A 23,850-nucleotide genomic window follows, 5' to 3' on the forward strand; every position below is an offset into this window, starting at 1 on the left:
AGTGATTATTGATATAGCTGGATTAAAATCTACCATCTTAGTAACTGTTTTCTACCTGTTGCATTTGTTCTTTGTTTCTCTCCCCACTCTACTTTTGCTGCCTTCTCTGGTTTCTGGGTTTTTTTGGCTGCATTAGGTCTTCGTTGCTGTGTGTGGGTTTTCTCTAGTTGCGGCAAGTGGGGGCCACTCTTCATTGCGCTGCGCAGGCTTCTCTTTGTGGTGGCTTCTCTCGTTGCAGAGCACAGGCTCTAGGCACACAGGCTCAGTAGTTGTGGCTCACGGGCTCTAGAGCACAGGCTCAGTAGTTGTGGCACATGGGCTTAGTTGCTTTGCAGCATGTGGGATCTTCCTGGACCAGGGATCGAACCCGTGTCCCCTGCATTGGCAGGCGGATTCCCAACCACCGCACCACCAGGGAAGTCCCTTCTCTGGTTTTAATACAACATTTTATATGCTGGTTTTAACTGAGCATTTTATATTATTCCATTTCATCTCCTCTCTTGATATATCATTTACTTCTTTCTTTAAGTTTTTCAGTAGTTGCACTAGGGTTTACAAAATACATTTTAAAATAATTGAAGTTCACCTTCAAATAATGCAGCCACCACCTTTAATCTCCCCTTTTGAAAAAAGTAGAGCAGGAAACAGCTCTAGCTATAATTTAATTACTTTGTCTTGTTTTTATTTTATTTTACAGTTCCCTTCTGTTTCTGGCCAAGAATGGTGGTTTGGCCAGGAATGGTGGTTTTTCCCCTCATGGTAGTATTATAAGGTTTTTTAATAAACGAAAGGAAGAGTGGGTTGTGGGGAGAACTCCAGTTGAAATTCAAAGGTCTGTGTCCAAGCCTGATTATTTGAGCCAGAATTAATTCACACCATGCTTTAAGTTAATCCTCTTGGCCTGGGGTTTTTCTTGCCATCAGGTGCATCAAAGACAATACTTATGCCAACCTCCACTCCCGACAGAAGAACATAGCTCAGTTCAAGTTCAACGTCTTCAGCTTTCTCACCAGCTATGATGTGATCTATCTGCAGTGTAAAGTTGCCGTGTGCAAAGTGCGGGACCACGCCTCCCACTGCTCCCAGGGCTGTGCAGGGCAGAGTAAGAGGGGGCACAGGCCCCATGGAGGCCACAGTAGAGCACACTGAATATTTCCAAATGGTGGGGCCACTGGAGATCCACAAAGGAACTGATCGAAGAAAGACCCTTGTGTGATTTCTCCAAGTTTCACGTCAATCTGTTAGAAATTAGAAGTAAATTCTATTCCTGCTCAGCAAAATAAAGTTTGACAAATCTGAGGTTGTCCATGTAGAGACAGGTAAAAGAAATAGCTAAAGAGGTTCTCTCTGAGGTTTGTTGCTAAGTAAGTCTTCTTCTCTGGTTATTCAACTTCTAAGGCAGTTGCTCTCTTTGCAGCTAGAAGTCTTGCATTTTATAATTCTTCACTATCAAGAACTTGATCATTGTCTTAAACAGTGCAACATATTATAAAGAAAAGTTATCTCTTGATACCACATTGCCAACTTAAAGATATCTTTGACTCCTTAATGTTTAGATGCTAGTAGGTGTATCTTTTTGTTTCTGTCCCTCTGATGCTGTGAGAATTTATTTTCAGATCTTGTCAAGGGTCTTGTGAAGAATAAACTAAGTGTCTGTCAGAAAGTCGCTGGGTTTTTTTTGTTTTTTCTTTAAACTACAATAATTGGTCAGTTGAATCAGATGTCATTTACTCAAAACAAGCTTTATTTGTCTGTTTGAAAGGGAACAAATTGGGCCTTGGCTTTGTTGAGTTTGGGTTAAGCTTGCAAATGAGACACTTAACGACAATCACGACAACCCCTCAGGACTGCTCTGTGAGCTACCACGCACTTAGTCTGTTTCCCAGATCTTCAAAACATTACAGGAAACCTGAAAAGCACGCAAAGAAAGATTAGCATATTCCCACACGCTCCCAGAAAAGAAGGGCAGCACCCACTTAATCTAATCTTTTTATACCTTAACAGAAAGAGGCCTGCACTAGGCTCAGTACCCTCAAAGTTGTCTTTAAAGAAACAGACTTGGACACAGCCAGATTTTTTTGTTGTTGTTTTTCAATAAATATTCAGTAACTACATTAATGCATATATGTGGAATCCGAAAAAACTGGTATAGACGATCTTATTTACAAAGGAGAAGTAGAGACACAGACGTAGAGAACAAACGTATGGATATCAAAGAGGAAGGGGGCTGGGGGGGGGATGAACTGGGAGATTGGGATTGACATATATACACTATTGATACTATGTATAAAATAGATAACTAATGAGAACCTACTGTATGGCACAGGGAACTCTACTCAGTGCTCTGTGGTGATCTAAATGGGAAGGCAATCCAAAAAAGGAGGGACATATGTATACATAAAGCTGATTCACTTTGCTGTACAGTAGAAACTAACACAACATTGTAAAGCAACTATACTCCGATAAAAATTTTTTAGAAATATTCAGTAACAATATTTAAAATATGAGCCCTCAAGTCCAGGGTATTGTTCCCATCTTTGTCAATAAATAGCATGTGTGAGATGAGAATACAGTATTGTCAAGTCCCCCAGGGAGGAGGCAGGGTTTGGTGGGGCCTGGGAGTGAACCCCAAATTCCTGAGAGGTGAAAATCTGACAAGTGACCCAAGGAGGGACACTGCCTCTAAAGGGAGACATGTCAGTTTGATTACAAACATGCCCTTCACCAACAACTGTCTTGGTAAAAGTAAGTTTCCTGCTGATACATAGTCAAAGTTGATGATATGTAATTAACGGTCAATTTGATGAAGATGGCAATCTTTGTATCAAAAGTTAATTATCTCTCATGAGTAGCTTCTCAATCACACGAAACAATGATTTTAGCATCTGGCATCTATTTCATGCAAGTGCTTCAGATGAAAAAAGGAATTTTTCCAAGTAACCAAGAGCTGCTAGAGTTTCCACTTTGAAAAGTTCATCTGCCCATTAACTGGTACCTATCCAAATCTTGTTGAGAAAGTGGGAGGGTAATAGTTTCCAAAATTAGCATCTTATGGCTTTTAGCAAATCCCTAATGTGAAAAGTGTTGACAATGAATGGACTGAATTTTTAAGAATAAATAAATAAGGGTCCAATGAACTTCCATTTCAGGTACTCTGGGTGTAGTTCAGTGGATGGGAGCCAGGAAGCTGCCCTTTCCAAAAGCACCCAGGTGATTCTTAGGAATCATGAAGTTTGCAAACCAAGGCCACTGTTCAGCATCTTATGCCCCATGGATCAAAATGCACTTAACAGGGAAAAGTGTGCAACCCGGAAACTCCAATGGGTGCAGAAAAAAAACAGCCCAAGAGAAGCCTGCTCCCTCTAGCCAAAGGACCAGCAGCAAAGGGGCAGCCAGCCAATTCAGAAAACTTTTAGGCAATAACCTACCTGCTCTAAACACCATAGGTAAAACTATGCCCCACCCCCAGCCCAGGCAGCAAAGGTGAAGTAGGGAGCCTAGACTTCCACCTGCTCTCCGTGCTCCACACCCATCTCATCCCCTGTCCTCCCCTCCCTTCCCTTCCCCAGGGTGATGTCAGAAAAGGCAGAGTGAAGAGCTGGGACTTTCATCACCTCCAGGCAGCAAGGAGGGCCACCCTGCACCCCCAAGTCAGGTGGAGGCCAGGTGGGGAGCTTGGACTTCCAGCTCCACCCATCAGGTCTAAGGCACCCCTTTGAGTCTGCTAAGACTAAAGAAAAAACAACATTGATATTATATATTATTATATGCTGATAGTGCATCGTATGGCTCAATAGCTGCACTACAAAGTTTTTTTAATTCCTGGTTATATGATTTTACACTCTCTAGTGAGTCACAGTATTTGACAGTTTTCTTCGTATTACACTATGGCACCTGACGCACCTCTGAATACGCCCCTCGCATGGCCACCAGTGGATGTTTAGTCAGTTCCTGACAGAGGGATGACTGATGGGCCAGTGACCAGATAATTTTTCAGCGCTGTTTTTAAATACTTAATTTGATTTGCCCATTCTAAGTAAGTTCTTAAGTGTTTTCACATTGGGTTAGAAAAGATCTCATTCGTTATATGAACGAATGCAGAGGAGATTCACCCGCATGGCCACTGGGGCAAGTATTTGGAAGATCTACATGGAAATATTAAGAAGAAAATGGGGGAAATCTGTTTTGATTTGGAGCTGGAATGCAATCAGGCCCCTAAGAACTTGTTCGCTGAGGGCAGAGATGCTGTTGTATCCATGGTGTATCCCCAGCATACTGTATACGCATACACAGGAGTAAAGAGAGGGCCTCTGGGCATCAGGAATGTGGCTGCCTGTTTGGCAGCCCCCAGCCACCAGGCTCAGAGAAGTTAAGAAACTTCTCCAGTGGCACTAGCTTGTGAAAGGCAGAGTTGGATTGGAACCAACTGTGTCCAGTTCTAAAGTCCCTGTGTTACACTCTGTCCGTACTGCCAACCAGAGGGGTTTGTCTCAAAGACCCCTTACTCCATCTTGCCTCCCTCAAGGACCCTGCGATGCCTGGACTTATGGCATATTCCCCACATTTGGAACACACTTGTGCAGGGCCTCCCAGATGCTGGGCACTGAGCTGCCCACTGGGTGGGGTTCAGAGGGAAATTGGACGTGCTCAGGGGCTTGCTGGCGACAAGAGAAAATAGAACTGCATTTGAACTCCTAAGAAGGGGCAGAAAGCAGTAGGTGCCAGGAGAGGGAGGAAGTGCTCCAGGAACTCAAGAAGGACGCTTCACGTCCGGCTGGAAGGCAGGTTCCAGGGAAGGTGCAGCCTTGAATTTGCCTCTTGAAACTCTTACTGAGATTGGGGACACTCACCCTCCATCGAGTTTCCCAGACATTCCAAGGGCTACTGTGTGACAGCAGCTCCAGCTCCCACATCCCTCTGGCAAATTTCACGAGCACTAAAGCGCTGAACACTCCCTCATCAGCCAAGCCCTCTGCTGAGCACTGAAACTCAGCCAGGAGGTGGCCTCTTCCAAATGCTTAGTCCTACCATTGTTACCTCCCTGTTAGCCTAGAGATAGTAGCCGTTTCCTTCATTATTTCCTGTTACCTTTTCCATCCCTTTTAGCAGGTAACCAACCACCTGTTACGAGTCAATTCTTTACCTTGAGTAAAACACATGATGCTCACTAAGCAAGGGTTTTGTTAATGAAAGAATGAATTGCGGGGACTTCCCTGGTGGCGCAGTGGTTAAGAATCTGCCTGCCAAGGCAGGGGACACGGGTTCGAGCCCTGGTCTGGGAAGATCCCACATGCCGCGGAGCAACTAAGTCCGTGCACTACAACTACTGAGCCTGCACTCTAGAGCCCGCGAGCCACAACTACTGAGCCCTTGTGCCACAACTACTGAAGCCCGTGCGCCTAGAGCCTGTGCTCTGCAACAAGAGAAGCCACCGCAATGAGAAGCCTGTGCACTGCAACAAAAAGTAGCCCCTGCTCGCTGCAACTACAGAAAGCCCACGCGCAGCAATGAAGACCCAATGCAGCCAATAAATAAATAAATAAAAATAAATTAAATATGTGCTATCAACATTTCAAATGTTTTTTTTTTAAAAAAAAAGAACAAATTGTGGTTACAAATGGAGAGTCTATGGTTAGAAGGGGGTTCCAGAGGTTCAGAGGAAAAAGCAGGAACAGAAGGGAGCAGACGAGCAGGAGTGACAAGGGGTGCACCCTCCTGCCTACTGCTGAGACCAGGAGGATCTGGGCTTCACCATTCAGCGGGAGGTTCCTGTTTGCAGTTAAAGACACTGACAGCTGAGTCAGCAATAATCAGTGTTAAAGTGATCCAAAAAGAAGAAAAAGATCTGCTTCTGAAGATTTGGAGGATAGCAGGAGGAGGAATCTCAGGTTTTTAAAATGTCCTTTTGACACCACAGAGCTCAACCCCATGATTGCACATATCAGGCAACCTCAACCCAGAGGTAGCCCATCTGGCTGTTCTCCCTCTGGGATGAATGGAGTTTCCCTCCAGGGCAGTGTAACAACTGCCCATGGTAGAGTAGCTGGATGAGAGTGAATGAAGCCCTTAGAAGGAGGAGGGCCGACCGTGGGAAGTTTAGCAGGGTCTGAAACTAGAAACACTCTAAGGTCAATATTTTTTTTCTGGGGTTGGATATATAGGTGTATTTTCTACTCTAACTCTCCTTACATTGCAGTATAACTTTATAAGCTAGTTGCCCCAAGTCCCAAAGTGGGTACTACACAAATTTAAGTACTTTTATAACTAACAACAACAATACTGGAGGCAGAGAGGATTATTTTCAATATTTCAGTTATTCAAAAGTACATAAATATGTTACATAGTACATGATATAATGTAAACAGTATAAAACTTGACTTGAATAATAAAACATTCTACTAATAAAGAAATATCGCTCACAAAGATATTTGTGCCCACCCAAGTCAGAGTCCCTCGTTTGCATCACAGAAGCACGGTGGCAGGGCATCAAAGCCAGCATACAAGTTACATTCATCACAGCACTGGAGGCTGGGATAAGACCCAGTGGTGATGGCCGCAGTGACCCTGTCCTGGGTGACCATGTCTGGATCATCTTTTAAGGCTGAAGAAATAGGTACCTTTGGAACTCTTAAGAAAAGACATACACAGAGCATAGGATTAGAATTTTTCTTCTCAGTCCATTTGTTACAACTTGTCAGAGGTATCTCAGAAGCTTAGGACTGGAGCCAATGAAACACATGATACCAGCCCAAGACTAAAGTGCTCTGCCCCCGTCCCAAGTTCCTGTCTAATCCCTTTCTCTCCTAAGATTGCCAGAAACGTAAAATCAGGTTACAGCAAATAAGGGAGAGTGAATTGCAAGTGTGGGTCACGAGATGATCACTGCAAGTCCTCCAAGTGCAGAGCATGACAGGTGCCAAAGTCAGCCGTCCCCTGGGTGCTGGGATTCACCTTCCAGCATACAGGCCTAACTTCCCTAGAATGGGAAAACCACTGCTTTTTTGCTTGTTTTTTCTCTCCATTATTAGATAAAGAATCTGAGACATGGAGAAACACAGTGCCTTGATCAAACACATACAAGCAGAGGAGGAGCTGTAAATAAAAGGCAGGTCATTGAAAGCTTGATGCAGGACTCTGTTCAACAACTTATGCTGCCTCCTTGGAACGTTAATGAATGGGAAGACCACTGCTTCTGGCAACCAATCTCTCCCATATTTGAAGGTTCCTTTCCCCAAAATCGAATGCTCACTTTTCTGATCTACACTCCCTTGTTAGGCAAACCCCAGGATCTTCACACAACTCAGCTTCCCCAAAGTCCTATAGGCCCACCTCACTGTCCCCAAGGCCAAAGACACACTGAGAGCTCCCCAACTCAGGCAAGAGAAGATCAACTCAGCCCGTCCTCTGAGTGAACACAGGCAGAGAGACTCATTCACACAGTCTTCAGTCTGCAGTGTGTGGAATTAGCCAGCTGAGGGTAAACTCAACGAGGCCAAGTAACAGCAAAGCAGCACAGAGCTACCTGGCTGAGAACATTCTACTTATGAGCTCAGAGCCCCAAACAGGAAGGCGAAGAAACCAAGATTCTACACGCACTGCCTTTGTCGTCTCAAACCCTCCCGCTGTTCCTGACCTCACCCGGCGTGCGGCCATGGGGCAAGGAATGATCCTACTCAAGCACAGAGCCCCAGGATCCCATCTGAGGGAGCGTTAGCCACTCTTACCCACATCACTCACTTCAATGCGTTGGCTACTTTGTAGTAAAGACAGATGACAGCAGCCATCAGCACAAGCACAGCCAAAAGGATACCGCCACCAATGCAGAACGTAATTACCGTGTTAACTTGGGAAGCTTCACCTAGGCAGAGAAGTGCAGGCAAGCAGTGAATGTGGCTTCCCTCCCCACAGCCACCGAGCAACCTCAATATGCTTCCTTCAGTGGAGGAAGAATGAACCCAAACCACAGATCCTTATGCGTGTAAAACACAAATGAGTCTTCCTAGCGGGGGCCCAGGACCCTAAGCTGGCCCAGAGACGGGGGAAAGGGTTCATTTCTAAATGAGATGGGACTGAAATGCAAAGTCCAGATAGAAGGAAGGAAAGAAAGTGGGAAGAATCTTTTTCTCTCTTTCACGTGCAGTAAAGTGCAGCTGTAAATAACCAGCCTGCACTCGAGCAAATGGTTTTATTCCCAAACACCTGGGCCTCCTGAAATAAGTTCCCTTTCAGAGTCAGAATTAAACCCTTCCCTGTACCTCAGGCTTAAAAATCTTCTACGGCAATTATTAAGGGAATGACTTTTTTTAAATGTTATGTTCAAAAATACTAAGAATACACTAATCTATTTTGTGATATGTGTTTCAGGAAAAGGAAGCTTTCAATTCTCCCTCTGACTACTGCCATTTTTCCTCCTAAACGCTAAATCTTTCCAGGAAGCCCCATTTGTGTGGAATAAGCAATTTGTTTAATCTGACTCCCTGAAACTGGGGAAAAGTGAGCCAGAAGAGAGGAATAAACAATCCAACTGCCAAAGCATACTTACGAGTATCTAAGTTACCAGAGCTGGATAAATGCTGACAGTTTAAAAAAATTACAATTAAAATCAACTTTAGGGAACAGTACATCTTATCAGGAATTTCTCAAACCCTTAATCTGAGAAAGAAAATTCTAATTATCCTTGTTAGGAGTAATTGAGATGTAAGTTTGAAGAGCTCGCTTTTAGAAGCACAGTCTCCACCAGTGCGACCAGAATGGACAACCACTGTCCAGCTCCAACTTGTACGCCTATCAGGCCTTAGGCTGTGTGACATCAACTCTATGGACACCAGCTCTCTTTCATGGAGTTCTGAATTCCATTCCATGTTCAGATATATTTTAGCACCAATGGAAATGTGAATGCCCAAATACTATTTTAAATCATTTAATTTCAATCTCACCTTTTCAGATTTTGTTTCTCTCAGAGGACCATTTAAGGTTTGACTGCTAATCAAGAGCAAATTTGGGGGGGGAAAAAAAGCAAATTTGGGATTTCAACAAAATAAAAAGACAGTGATGTGGGGAGGCTAATATCTAAAAATACTCGTATCTAAAAGTACAGTCATAGAAGGCTGGTTAGACTTTATGTTTTAGTAACACAATGAAATAGTATATACTTGTAGCTTTGAACAGGATTTGGATATAGGTTCATTGACTTCAGAATATTATCATAATTTATAGTTAAGACAAAAAGATTTCAAATAGCAATTTGAAGAGGATATCTGTTTTAAATCGGGCTTCTGTGATTTCAAGGTACTCACACCAGCAAAGCTGGTTCCATTAAATGAGGGAATTACTTTAACTACAAAGGGTTATTCCTTGCTGCTCTGGCCAAACCCTGGGTGAGGCAAACTGCAGGGGAGATATAACCCAAAATGGTGGCATAAGATCTCTGAAAATTCTCTCCTCTGTAAAAGCAATGAAAAATGTGGCAAAAAAAGAAATTGTCAGAATCAGGTTTTTCTGACTCTGGATACTAACTATAAGCTTTCAGCAGCTCAGGAAACATTTATTTAAGAACAACTGAATCTCAGTATTGAACAGCATGCTTTGTGGCACTGTTCCATCATTCACTCTCCAGCTCCATGGTAGCCTTATTTTCAACAGCCTAGATTCCAACGCAGCCACGAGAGGGAGCAGAATAGAGGTAGAGCCCTTTCAGAGTCTCATTCCCAAAGAACTGTCATTAGCTGACTCATCTGCTGGTTTTCTGGAAGACGTCACTTGCTTGCAAAGCTATCTGCATTTGACCTAACTTGGAGTCCACTCAGTGCAAAAAAAGTCTTCTCCTCACAGAACTTTTGGCAAAACTTTTGACAAAATGTTTTAACTTCCTGGCTCTCTGAGGCATTGGATTATTTGGGGCAACTGACAGACTAGCCAAAAAGCTTAAAGGAAAAGCTGGTAAATTAGATGTCCATAGGGGTTCTGAACAGCTCTGACATATCCGTAGGCGTCTAGAAGTCCACGCACATGTATAGAGCCGTGTGCATGCAGGGTTGTGAGCATGCTCAAGAAAGACATGAGATGGCCCTATGCATTCAACCCCGGCTGACCTTGAAGCTTTTCCCAAGCAGGAAGTGAAGGTGAAGGCAGAGTTTTCAACTGCTTGGCTGATACTGTTGAAGACATGCCCCAGTAGGCACACAGAGCCCCTCATGAAAGACTGGGAGGTATACTGGTTCCAGGCATTTAAGGTAATCTTAAATGCTTAGTAGCCAATCATTAGCTGACTACTAAGCTAATCAGTAGAGACTTCAGTGTCCACACACAATAAAGAATACAGACTTTACAATGAATTAGTTAAGAAAAGTCACTAAACAAACAACAACAACAAACCTTGGAGAATGGGGAGAACCTGATTTCTAGAGTTGCCATGTTATATTATTTTTTCTTGCTTTTTTTTGGCCGTGGTGTGTGGCTTGCAGGATCTCACTTCCCCAACCAGGGACTGAACCCAGGCTATGATAGTGAAAGCCTGGAATCCTAACCACTAGGCCACCAGGGAACTCTTTATTATCTATATTATTTTAAATGTGCAGTTCTCAACAAAAGAATGTAAGATATGCAAAGGAACAAGAAAGTATGGCCGATAAAAAGGGGGAGGAGGGAAGCAAGCAATAAAAACTTTCCCTGGGGGAGGGGGATAAATTGGGAGATTGGGACTGATATATACACACTACCTTATAGAAAATAGATAACTAATAAGAACCTGTGGTATAGCACAGGGAACTGTACTCAATACTCTGTAATGGCCTATATGGGAAAAGAAATCTAAAAAAAAAAAAAAAGAAAAGAAAAGAAAAAAGAGTGGATATATGTATATGTCTAACTGATTCACTTTGCTGTACACCTGAAACACAACACTGTACATCAACTATACTCCAATAAAAATTAAAAAAAAAAACTTTCCCTGAAGAAGCCCAGACGTTGGCTCTACTAGACAAAGACTTTAAATCAGCTATTTTAAACATGTCCAAAGTAAACCAAAGTAAAACTTCTTTTTATTTTAATATTAATTAATTTATTTATTTGGCTACACTGGGTCTTAGTTGCAGCACACAGGATCTTCATTGCCGCGTGCAGGATCTTTTAGTTGTAGCATGTGGGCTCTTAGTTGAGGCATGCGGGATCTAATTCCCTGACCAGGGATCGAACCCGGGAGCCCTGCATTGGGGGCGTGGAATCTTAACCACTGGACAACCAGGGAAAACCCCAAAGTAAACCACTTCTAAAGAACTAAAGGAAAGTATGAGAATAATGTCTCCAATAGAGAATATCAATAGAGAGAGAAATTATTTTTTAAAAGAACCAAATGGAAATTCTGGAGTTGGAAAGTACAATAACTGAAAAAACAAATCACTGGAGGGGCTTAACAACAGATTTGAACAGGGAGAAGAAAGTGAAGACAGGTCAATTGAGATTATCCAGTCTAAGGAACCGAAAGAAAAAATAAATAAAAATAATCATGGACCTTCCAATTTCCATTCCAAAATGTAAACAGCTCGGGAACTGTCATCCTCAAAACAAGAAAAAACAATTGGAACAAATTGAAAATCAACAAGTCTTCTTAAGTTAACAAGAGAATTGAAGTCACATGGAAAATAGCCACCCCCAAAAGTTAAGAGACAGGGGAATACAGAGAATCATGGCATACAGTACACCAGGAGAAGAAGTCACTGCTGGAGCCAGCAATGGGTAGGAACAATTAAATAGTAATTGATGAATTACTGAATGAGGACTAGCTTAAGAGAGAAAACAAACAAAACAAAAAACAAAACAAAAACAACAAAACAAAACCAAAAACCTCCTGGAGGCTCAGTTTTGTTTTGTTTTGTTTTTGGTGGTGGGGGGCACACTTGTTACCTCTAGGTACTCATGATTGTTACCTCTAGGAACTCAATTAGGTTCTTATGGTAAAGACTGAAGAAAAAAACCCTCGTGCTTTGGTCTCCAATGACACCACATTGGAGGTGGCTTTATTACTGCTGGGAGATAAAGTCTTGAATTTCCACTAGGCTTCTTCTGGTATCACTGCATCAGTTAGGTGGAACAGTGCCTCATCTCCACCAGATGAGGACGGAAGTCCAGACTTCCCAAGGTCTCCACTGACACCACAGGGGCTGGGAAGGGATGCAGGTCTCAGCTCTACTCAGGCTTCTCGGGCACTAACCTGGAGAGAGGGGGTTGGGACACCTCTTTAGAGCCTGGTGATAATGGAAGTCTAGTTTCTGCATGTAGTCTCTGCTGTGGGGGACAGAAAGGGGAGGAGAAGTGAGACCAGTTTTTTCTGTGGCATTTGGCTGGAACACAGCAGTTATTTCCTTCTTTCTAGGCTGCCTGTTTCCTGGTCCTTTGGCTAGAAACAGCAGGCTTTTGTTGGGCTTTTTTTGTCTGCACCCACTGGTGTTTCCAGGTTGCCAGCTTCTTTGGCTCCAAGTCTGGAAATATGAAGCAAAAACAAAATCCAGGGGACTCACCACCATGTTTCCTTGGATCTCAAGGTTACTAAGCTTGTCTGTTTTCATCTCTCCATCTGTCAGAGTCTTATGTTTGTTTTATATGTTCAGGGTTTTTAGTTGCAGTTAGTGGGAAGCGTAAGGAAAGGTACATCTACTCCATCTTACCAGAAGCAGAAGTCTCTCATGTGGGAAATTTTGACATCAACCCTCTACTTAATGACCAAAGCCACTGTGCCAACCCCGCTTGTCCGACCCTGAGAGTGAATGCCTCCTTAAATTGTGCACCCCAGGCACCTCACGTGTGTCATCCTAGACCGGGCCGTGTCATCTCATCATAGCTTATCTTTCCAGCCTCATTCCCCACTGCATTTCCCCACACCCAATGGATTTTCATGCCTGAGTTTTGGCTAGATGGCTCTCCAGTCTCTCTCCTCCTCTATCAGCTGAAATACTAATCCTGCAAAGCTTCATTAAAATGCCATCTCATCGGTAAACTTTTCACTGATTCCCGTCTGCTCCCCACCCCATGTTAATTGCTCCTTTCCCTCTGTATCATGACCTTTGTTTGTACCTCTCTGAAAATTTGACTTCTGTTTGCCTTAAGGTTTTCCAGCTCCTGCTTTAACTCTGAACAGACATTTGCCTTGAGTAAAGGAACCTACTATGCTCACACTCACTGAACCCAGTACTTTGAGTTAAATTAACTGTGGGTTTCCTTCTGCTTTTTATCTCACTCAAAAATGTCTTATTTTTCCAAGTTTCTTTTCTATTCCTTCCTATTGAAGCAGTAACGATTCTGAGGGACACAGTCTTGAATATGGTAAGTCATGATTAAGGAGGCAGGCTATGTTGACTTTCTTTACAGAGCTGACCACTTCATCTCTTGGTTTCCTTCTATTCCTGTAGTTACTTGACTGTTGAGTTACTTGATGACTCTGTACTTACTTGACTGTTGAGTTACTTGATGACTCTGTACGTTTAGAGTGTGTTTTTGCAAGGTGTAAGTTTCATGAGGAACGAACTCTAGATCCCCAAGCATCAAAAAGAGAGCCTAGAATCCATTAGGTGCTAGCACATGTCATGGACGATGACTCAAATATGAATTTTATCAATCTGGTAACACCTTTCCCCACCTGAGCCTCTAAATTCAGACACAGCAATAAATTCAGACATAGCAGTAAGCCCTAACCAGTATTATTTCATTTATTGATAAGGATATTTCACATTGTGTTACCAACATTAAACTACTGGCCTGACCATTTCTAACGTGTTTTAGTAACAGCTTTCTAGAGATGACTAGGAGGAAATAGCTAAAACCTCTGTTTGGCAGATGAGGAAACTGAAGCTCAGAGAACAAATGACTCCCTTGGATCACTTAGCACGTCACTGGCAGGACTGGAACTAGGGCCTGGTTCTGTGATCTTTCCCTCCAGCCCCTGTCCTCCCAGGTCCAACACCTTTCCAGCCCCCTGCCTTCTGAAACGGTTTGAAATGATATGTTGTTTCCTATTTCCAGTCCCCCCACGTCTATTATCCAGAGACTTTGATTTTGACTCTGAGCTGAAAGATGGGCAAAGAAATCCAGCTGCATTTCATTTAGGGAAAGGGGCTGGTTATCATCATTATGTTTTCAACCTAAGAGCTATCTCATTGGCACACATGGCATGACTAGTCAAGAGTACTCGGACCGATGGGGACCAGGGGCCGTGTGTTCCAGATGACTAAGGGTAAGCAGTAGCTGTATTCAGAATCAGTGAGCTGAACGCTGTGATGTGATTACAGGGGCTTGTTTTCTCTCTGTGGGAAATTCTTTGTAATTCACACTCAAGGCCTTTTACCCAGGTCAGTTATTTTGCCAAGTGCCCATCCTGTGACTAACACCTGGGTCAGCTGGTTGCACACCCTCATACCTGCAAATTGTATCTATGGTGGCAGAAAGCAGACCAGATGCCAGCCTACTGGGAGTAACCCTGCGAGGCCCCCTTACTTGGCCCAAGTTCCAGCCCTGTGCCCCTTCCACAGCTCCTTCTGCTCTGCTCCTGGGATTCTCAGCTTTACCTTCAGACACCTGTGTGGCTGAGGACCTTGCTCATGCTGCAACATCCTGTCCACAAACAAGATGACGGTTATATTAATGAGCAATGGAGGAGTCCAAGACCAGGGAGTTTTTGGTGCAACACAGTTTTCCATGAGGTAAAAATTAACTCGTGTAGATTTTTCCATTCAATTTTTTGTTTAATTCATTTTAATTTAGCTTAAGGATAAATGTTTATTGAACTCCTAGTATGTGTCAACACTGTTTTAAGATGGGGATAACAGTAGTGCCAAAAAAAAAAAAAAAATCAGCAGCCTTCTCCCTGTATCTTCATGTGTTCCTTTCTCTGTGTTTGTGCCAATCTCTTCTTATAAGAACACCAGTCTTATTGGATTATGGCCCACCCTAATGCCCTCATTTTAACTCGATTACCTCTTTAAAGGCCCTATCTTCAAATACATAATATTCTGAGATACTGGGGGTGAGGACTTCAACAAGTGAATTGGGAGAGAGGGGACACAATTCAGCCCCAAACAGATATTTTCATGGGTAATTGACCTCCTTTATCATTTGAAATCCAAAGCTGTTGTCAGGTGAAGTAACTCTTCTTGCATGGCTACCCTGAGACTCTTGCAATTCCCTTGCCCAGGTTAATACCTGAGAGGTAAATCATTTAAATAGGCCATTTTCATCCAAATATGGGTAAAGCAAGACTTAGCGTCTCCCCAGTTCCCACATCACCACTTTCACATTCTTAAAGATAGTTCCATGCCACGTATTAGACAATTAACCCAGAATTTTAGTTTTCTGCTCATTCTGACAGGGTCTCTCCAAATGCCCTCCAAACACACATTTCCAAGGTGGTTTTGAGGAAAAACCACAAGCGTAGACAAACCTGAATTCTTATCCTACCTTAGTCACTCTATACCTTTAGCTAAGTGACTTAACATCACTCGACTTCAGTTTTCTAGTCTGTAAAATGCGGACATCACAGCCTACTTCGTACTATGGCATGATGACATTCTGAACATGAAGCACCTGGCACAGGCCTGGCACACAAGAGGTGCCCAGTAAATGCTAAATGTCAATTTCCTCTTCCCTTGTTCTTCCCATGCTCTGATCTCTCTCCTCTACTTAAAAGAGCAAAAATATTTTGTATTGACCCTAATAACATCACCATTCCAGAATATTTGGAAGCCCCTCTTCTCTTTTATTTCCTAGTTTGAGAGTCAAATGGAGGTCACTTCAATAACATTTAATTAAGATAATAATATAGTGGTTCTCACAGTGTGCCTGAGGCCAGCAGCATCAGGAGCCGTATCTGGAACTTGTTAGACATGCAAATTCTCAGGCCTCAGCTCAGAACTTCTGAGTCAGAAACTCTGAAGTGGGACCCAGCCATCCGCAGTTACACAGAGTAAGCCATCTGTGTTTCATCAAGCCCTCTAGCTCACTGGAATGCAAGCTTATTTAAAGAACCACTGATCTATGTTTAAGAACATGGACTCTGGAGCCAAGAGTGCTAAGATTTGATTCCTCTTCCACTTTTCATTACTATGTAACTGTGTCTTAAGTGACTTCTCTGGTCATCAATTTTCACATCTACTGAATTGTAAGACTTGTAAGACTCCCTATCCAATAAACCATTAACGTCTCTGTGTCGCTGTCTCCGGGCTCTTTCTTCAGTCTCTCGGCTGGGCAATTACAAGGTCTGCAGGTCTGGAGGGCGCAGCCTAACAACCACGCAGCTAATGTTGAAGTGTACTTATGTCCTCACAAAGTAAGCCACCAAAATTGATTTCTCCTTCCTAGAGCCCTTGGGGAGAAAAGCATTTATGATTTCTCTATGTAAAGAAAGATGAGTTTGGGACTTCCCCGGCGGTCCAGTGGTTAAGATCCCACATGCCGCACAACCAAAGGGGGAAAAAAAAAAAGAAAAAGAAAAGATGAATTTACTAGAAGATTCTTTAACTGCATTTAAAAAAAATCTGTAATGAAACCTAACTTGTGATTTGTAATCAACACATATAAAAAAACAATCATTTTTTTTTTTTTTTTTTGGGGCCACACCACGCGGCATGTGGGATCCTAGTTCCCCGACCAGGGATCAAACCCGTGCCCCCTGCCTTGGAGACATGGAATCTTATCTACTGGACCACCAGGGAAGTCCCCCCATTTTATTTTTCTTTCTTATTTTTGGCTGAAGGGTAATGCCTTGAAGATAAGGGCTTTTAAATTATTTACTTACTTAAAATCAACTCTTATCATAAGAGCAATACATGTCTGTTACAGAAAAATAAGAAAGCAAAGACAATTAAAAGAAAAAAATTCCATAATCCAATCTACTTATGGAAAATAGCTGTTAACAACTTCACATATATATATATAAAATCATGGGTATCTTTCCTATAAATATGCCTCAATTAAAGAATTAACTTTGGGGCTTCCCTGGTGGCGCAGTGGTTGGGAGTCCGCCTGCTGATGCAGGGGACACGGGCTCATGCCCCGGTCCGGGAGGATCCCACATGCCGTGGAGCGGCTGGGCCCGTGGGCCATGGCCGCTGAACCTGCGCGTCCGGAGCCTGTGCTCCGCAGAGGGACAGGCCACAGCAGTGAGGCCCGCGTACCGCAAAAAAAAAAAAAAAAAAAAAGAATTAACTTTGGAGTAATCCTTTGTATGGGTTGTATGGGTTTACAAATGTGTGTTCTCTTTAATATTTTACAATAATAAGCATGCCATAATTAACACTTTGATACACAAGTTTATGCATATATCTGATTATTTCATAAAGATAAATTCTTAGAACTAGAATTACCAGGTCAAGTTCCACATATTTATATAGTGTCGAACTGCTCTGAAGAAATGTGGTACTAACATAATCTTCCACTTAAGAGTGTATATAACAGCAAATGTTTCTCCATATTATGTCCAGCAGTGGATAATTTAATTTTAAAATTTCTGGCTGTGGGCTTTTGAAAGGAGAACTTAACTGATTTCATTTGAAACCCTGGTTAAATTTTTTTTTCCCTCAGCCTCAGTCAAATTCATTTGTCAAACATGGTAAAATGAAAAGGGGCAAAGGGACAAGGCTTCTTAACGCCTCCATCATGACAAATGGCTTGGCAGCTCTGAGGGCCAGCAGTCTTATAATTCTGGTCTCTCACACCATCTGATGAATAAGTTTCCTGCTGGCCTCCAGGGATACATATCAATTCCAGCCATACACAGATGTATGTGAGAATACCGCAGCTGTATGACTGGTTTATTATCAGCGATTCCCAAAAAGGGAGTGTTCCCTTTACCCCACTCGTTCACAGAAGGTTTATAGAGAGTACTATAACTAAAGCCCTTCGGGATATCTCAATACACAGCACAGAGTAGGCACTGAGTAATTAATTACTCATGGAATTGATAAGACATTCTTGCTTTGCAGTTCTGTTTGTCAAGATCATAAATGAGTTGATTAAACCTTCTCTGCTCTTCCCCCAAAATGCAAATTCTTAAGAGTCAAAGGACTGACCTGGATGAAGGTGAGTAGTAGGGTACTGTCACACACCCATAAGACAGGGTGAGACCCGACTGATTCTGCTGGTAAAGATAAAACAATCCACTTCTAGATTCAGACAGTTTATTATTTACAGAGACAGTGGAAGATGCGCCAAATCCCTGTTCCACACTCCAAAAAGGATGAGACCAAAGCAAGAGAGGCTGAATGCCTGCAGTGCAAGTTGTGGAGTATTTCGATGCTGAGGAGTCAGTTCTAGCCTGTAGCTAAGTGGTTTTATATTCTGAAGTTTTATTTTGGAGGGGGGAAAGGGGCGGGGAGGGGGCAAGGCAGAAAGCCTCAGAACTCATCAGAATCCAGAGACAATGAGAAACTGTCTCACGACAACCTCCCAGAGGAGAGAAGGAAGTGACAGAAGGTCCTATAACGATTCCTTACAAGCCTCTCATCGTCTCTTGATCTAGGAGGAATACAAAGCATTCCGCCAAAACTCAGAATAGCCTTTGCTTGCATGGCCTATGTGGAAAGGTGCAAGGATGCCAAGACACAATGACAGTGGGATTGTTTTCTTAATTTCTCTTTAATGGTACAAATTGTAATAGTACAAAGTTAACAGTACAGAATAGTAAAAATTCTTTTTAGTACAAATTCCATTTGTAAGTACAAGCCCACTGTTTAGTATGGTCCATGAGCTAAGAATGGTTGAGCTAAAATTCAAAATAATATTTCATGACATGGAAATTACATGAAATTCAAATGTCAGTGTCCATAAAGATTTTGGAACACAGTGATACTCATTTGTTTAGAAGTTGTCTATTTTTGCTTTCATGCTACAACAGCAGAATTGCGTAGTGTCAACAGAAAGTGGCCCGCAAAGCTTAAAAGATTATCTGGCCCTTTACAAAGTTTGCTAATCCCTGTCTAGCACCAGATATATCTTCTCAAATTGCTACACCTCCTCCTTTAATTTCTATTCAACCTGTTCTTTTGTTGTGATTTTAAACCAGCTGTCTCATATATACACTACTATGTATAAAATAGATAAATAATGAGAACCTACTGTATAGCACAGGGAACTCTACTCAATGCTCTGTGATGACCTAAATGGGAAGGAAATCTAAAAAAGAGGGGATATGTCAGTATGTATACGTATAACCGATTCACTTTGCTGTACAGCAGAAACTAACACAACACTGTAAAGCAAATATACTCCAATAAAAACTAAAAAAATAAAAAACCAGCTTCATATACATATGAAAAAATAAATAAACCAGCTGTCTCAAGTCCCAAAGTGGATAATATTAAAACTTTTAAAATAAAAAAGTAAAAGAAACGTCACCAGAAAAGGATACAAGAGTCAAAGAAATTTTTTCCATAATTGCATATTTACTGCAAAATACATCAGAGGTAACGTAAATATGACCTTCTAAAGCAAATGAAGAAATAAGAATATACTTTAACTGAAATTCTAAAACATTTTACTAAAAAGAAATTAAATGTAAACCATAAAGATATTATGAAGTTATCTGTTCCCAGCATTTCCAGGTTAGACTCCTTCACTTTGGTCACAGAAGCATGTCAGGAGGTAATGGAGCCTGGCGTAGACAGTACATCCTTCACACAAATGAATTGTGGCAGGGGGCGGCACAAGGGAGTTCACCTGTATTTGGTGAACTGCCACAATATTATTCTCTAAGGCTATATAACAAGTATCTAACAACTAAAGGGTTAGGAGATATCAGATTTTTCAGGATTATCTTCTTCCAAACTCTGTTATATGCCTTTTGTGTCAAAGTCATTGCTTTCAATATTTTTCTTCAGTGCTCTAAAGATATATTTTTTAAAATTAGATTTGTGGAGTTTTTTCTAAGTCTATTTGTTACATTCATCAGGGGGTTCTGTCTGGAAGTTTTCTACTGAGGCAAATCATACCATGTGACCCCTCTCAATTCCTATCCAATCCCTTCCTCCCCTAACTGTTTTATAAAATGCAATGAGGCTAAAATAAATCAAGGAGAACAAACTGCAAACTTGCCACCATATTGCCACTTTCTGACCTCGTCAGTGACTAGCCAACTAGACCTTAAAGGCTTAAAAGGTGCCTATATTCTACCATGCCCTAAGATAGTGGTGGGAAGATGGACAGTAATAGAAGCTCTTAATCTTTTTGTGTCATGGAGAAACTTAGTTTGGTGAATCCCTTTCAGAATAATACATTGAAGTATTTAACATAAAATACATAGGATTACAAATGAAATCAAGCAAATTGAAATCATCACAAAATATTTTAAAAACCAAATGTATAATATAGTAGTATATGTGCTTCTTTACAATTAGATTCAATGCCCAGAATACTGACGGGTCTAATAACTACCACACACAAATCATGGCATTGTAGAGTTCATTATATAACTATATGTATTTGTCAAAAGGCAAAGAATTATACACTAAAATTTGTGACTCTTTATGTTGACTATACCTTAATGAAGCTGACTTATAAAAATAAAAATTTACAGTGGTAGTCTAATAACTATAAGTTTGAGGTTTTGATAAAATTTTGAGACAGCTCTAAGAATACTGTGATGTGAAAATGTCATTTATTTTAGTGACAAGGCGATAGGTGTTTCTAAGTCTACTAATTCTACTGTGGCTAGTTTTACTAATCATTAAACTGTTACATTTCATTAGGAGGTTAACAAAAATAAAGATGGGAATATCTTTCTCAATTTGGGTTGATGGCCCCCATGAAATATATACACGGAATGTATACACACAGTACACAGAAGGTAGTGAAACTAGAGAGTAGTGAGACTACTTGCAGAGCAGAGATAAACAGAGTATCTGGACGTAGCTGAGGACAAGCAAACCTTAGGAATCAGAAGGGTCTGCATGCCGTAGTTACGCCTCCTGCTTGCTTACTCTCACGAGGACATCCAGTCCTCAACTTGTATACAGCCAGCCCAAGAATTCTCCAACAGTAAAGAACCAAGGGAAGTTACAGAGGTCTACTTCCAAGCTTCCAGGTTCTTCACGGGCATGACATTCCCCTGTATCACAGGTGCTAGCTTTGCCATGGCAACACCAAGCATGCTGCCAAACACCTGGCTACAACTAGGAATGGATCCTCCTGGTTCAGTCTAGGACCATATCCTTCCCCCAAACCCCAACGTCCCATAGTCCAGTAAGGAGTCAGTGGAAACAATGGGCATAAAAGTGACACAGGGGTGTTGGGCCAACAAGGAAGGGCTTCTATTGTTATCCCTATCAATTCCATACAAAAACCCTCTACCAGGTGTAAAATACTTCCTAATTTCCATAAGTATACACATGGTAGGAAACACAAATGTGAGAATTATTTTATAAAGTCCCAAACCACAAGAGAATTATAGTACCTAAAAAGTGTAGTTCAGAGGAATTAGTGATTAATTCTGTAGCACGGTGGAGGTCTGTACTTGCTTTTGAATATGAACAGAATTTTCTCTGCTATCCAAAAGGAAAAGCATTGCAGATAGAGGGAAAAGCATGTGCAAAGGTGGAGGAGAATGGGAGGCAGGCAGGAGTAAGAGTACCAAAGGCTTTGTATGCCATGCTAATGAGTGATGTGACTCAGTCTGGCGCAGCAAACACCAGAAGGATCAGAGGGCAATGCAGAGGATGAAATGGAGGTAATTAAAATGAAGGTTCGGGAATTTCCTGGCAGTCCCATGATTAGGACTCCCCGCTTTCACCGCCGGCGCCCGGGTTCGAGCCATGGTCAGGGAACTAAGGTCCTGCAAGCCGTGTGGTGCGGCCAAAAAAAAAAAGGCTAAAAGACCAATAAAGAAAATCCTGGAACTTTTCAGCTGAAAGTCAGTGCTGGAAAACAGAGAAGGCAGAGATGGAGAAAAAGAGGAAAGTTTTCCTTAAAAAAAAAAAAGGAGGGGGGAAATCAAGACAGTGATTTATTGGATATATGGGAATAAAAGAGGGGGGACTACAGAAGTCTTTAGTTTTCTGACCTATGGTCTTTCAGCTTTATTTAAGGAAGCCAACATCCAGTTGGTAATACTGATCTTGCGCATAAATTGCAGATTGGTATTTCTGAAGAAGAGCCAGTTTTCCTTCGGACTGTGCAAACAGTCTAACATGGATCAAAGTTACCTTACGACCACAAGAGGCAGGAAATACATGACAAATACACTGCTTACCGTTAAGTCTGGGGGACTCATCTTTGCAATCACTGAAACCAGAACATTTACAGTTAAGGACTTTTAACTTTATAAATTCTGTACCTATCAAATCTGTGGTAGGTTTCTCTTTCAATCTTCCTAAGTCCATCTAACAAACACTCTGGATAATCACTTATCGGAAAATACATTAATAATTTTTCTAGCACCACTCCACAAGTACGTACAAAGAAGGCAAAAGAGCACTGCATTCTCATTAGGTAAATATCCCAACATAACAACTCAGATGAAAACTTAAGAAAAAGAAAATAAATATTACTTTGCCCAGAAAACCCATAGTAGGAAGTACTAAGACAAAATTAACGTGAGGAAAGATTTCTTTTTCTTTCTTTCTTTTTTTTTTTCTTTTTTTGGCCACGCCACACGGCTTCTGGGATCTTAGTGCCCCGGCCCGGGATGGAACCCAGGACACCGCAGTGAAAGCACCGAGTTCTAACCACTGGATGGCCAGGGAATTGCCGTAGCAGAGTTCGATGTCTATTTCCTACACAGAACACCACCAGAACTACAGAAGTGACAGGTCAAATTTGCAGAATGCTGACATTACAAGTGTATTTTACTCTACTATGCACTTCTTCACAAGGTGCGGTTGAAAGGGGGAGAAAGGCATCATAGGCCTTCCTATCCCGGGGGCATCTGGAAAGAGCCACCCGCTCCCACTTCCCCGGACCCAACGCTTCAGGGTCTTTCAGGTCCAGCTCGCATTCTGCTCCACCGCAGACCCGAGGCCGCCGTCCTGCTCGCTTTTCCCGGGGCCGGGAGAGCAGACCCCACCCCCCTTCAGGCCCAGGCCTTTCTCCACCTTCCACCCGGCCCGGGGGACACGAGGGCGGCCAGGGCCACAGACCTTCCTCAGACGCCACTCGCCCCGGCCCCACACCAAGGGCGACACCGTCCCAACCTCCTCCTCAGCTAAAGCCGAACGACCGGCACCCACCTGAAACCCTCGGAGGAGAGAGCGCGTGTGCGGAGCGGGCTGAGGACTTTCTGAAAAGCCGACTCCACCGCCCGGCCGCCGCGTCCCCAGCCCCCCGCACCCCACCGCAGTCCGCGGAAAGGCTCCGCGTCCGCGACAGAGACAGCGAGGGTCGGGACGAGGTCCTTCACGTCTCGAGAGCCACGACATCACACCTACCTCACGACGTACTCTCCTCACCGGACCAACCCTGCGGGTAGGTCCAGACACCGGCATTCACACGACATCTCCGGGGCCAACGTCAAACCACCACTGGGTTCCCACGCGCACCGCATCGCGCCTGCGCACGGCCCAGCAGCTGGACCAGGCTGTCAGTGCGCATGCGCCGGACTCCAGCTCTCCCCCCCATACCGATGATTTTGAACCCTCCGCCCAAACCGGCTGGCGCGCGCATGCGGGTTTACAGTAGCTGGTGTCTCCCCACCCCGGCGAGAAGCTGCGGCTCTGGGGTTTGCAGCCGAACGAGGCGGAAGTCGTTCTGTTCCTTTACAGTCCCTCAGTCTGGCGGAAATTAAAGAGCTGTAAGGGAGGTTCCGGAGCTGGCCTGGCGTGTAGGTGGCCAGATGGAGACCGAGACTGTACACCCGCCGCTGACCCGCCGCCCGCCGCT

General features: G+C 42.9%; 2 protein-coding genes across 4 annotated transcripts in view; both read right to left on the reverse strand.

The window, feature by feature from the left end:
• The window catches only part of C16H10orf120 (chromosome 16 C10orf120 homolog), a 47,587-nt gene extending 24,044 nt beyond the window's left edge, over window positions 1–23,543 (reverse strand). For 2 of the 3 annotated variants that reach the window (XM_060126029.1, XM_060126027.1), the window contains exon 1: window positions 23,400–23,533. The gene's annotated coding sequence lies outside the window, so the exon portion shown is untranslated. Of the gene's footprint in view, window positions 1–23,399 lie in introns of all 3 variants that reach the window. The other variant, XM_060126026.1, reaches the window with a different exon arrangement.
• FAM24B (family with sequence similarity 24 member B) lies at window positions 1,889–10,167 on the reverse strand. Its single transcript, XM_060125776.1, has 4 exons — window positions 10,092–10,167; window positions 7,738–7,858; window positions 6,439–6,627; window positions 1,889–1,909 (listed from the first exon to the last, which is right to left on the reverse strand). The coding sequence occupies exons 1-3, from the start codon at window positions 10,165–10,167 to the stop codon at window positions 6,444–6,446; spliced, it is 381 nt and encodes a 126-aa protein (XP_059981759.1). The 3' UTR covers window positions 1,889–1,909; window positions 6,439–6,443.
• Window positions 23,544–23,850: the final 307 nt, after the last annotated feature.

This window comes from Lagenorhynchus albirostris, chromosome 16, assembly GCF_949774975.1.
Source record: "Lagenorhynchus albirostris chromosome 16, mLagAlb1.1, whole genome shotgun sequence".
In the NCBI taxonomy this organism is placed as follows: domain Eukaryota; kingdom Metazoa; phylum Chordata; class Mammalia; order Artiodactyla; family Delphinidae; genus Lagenorhynchus; species Lagenorhynchus albirostris.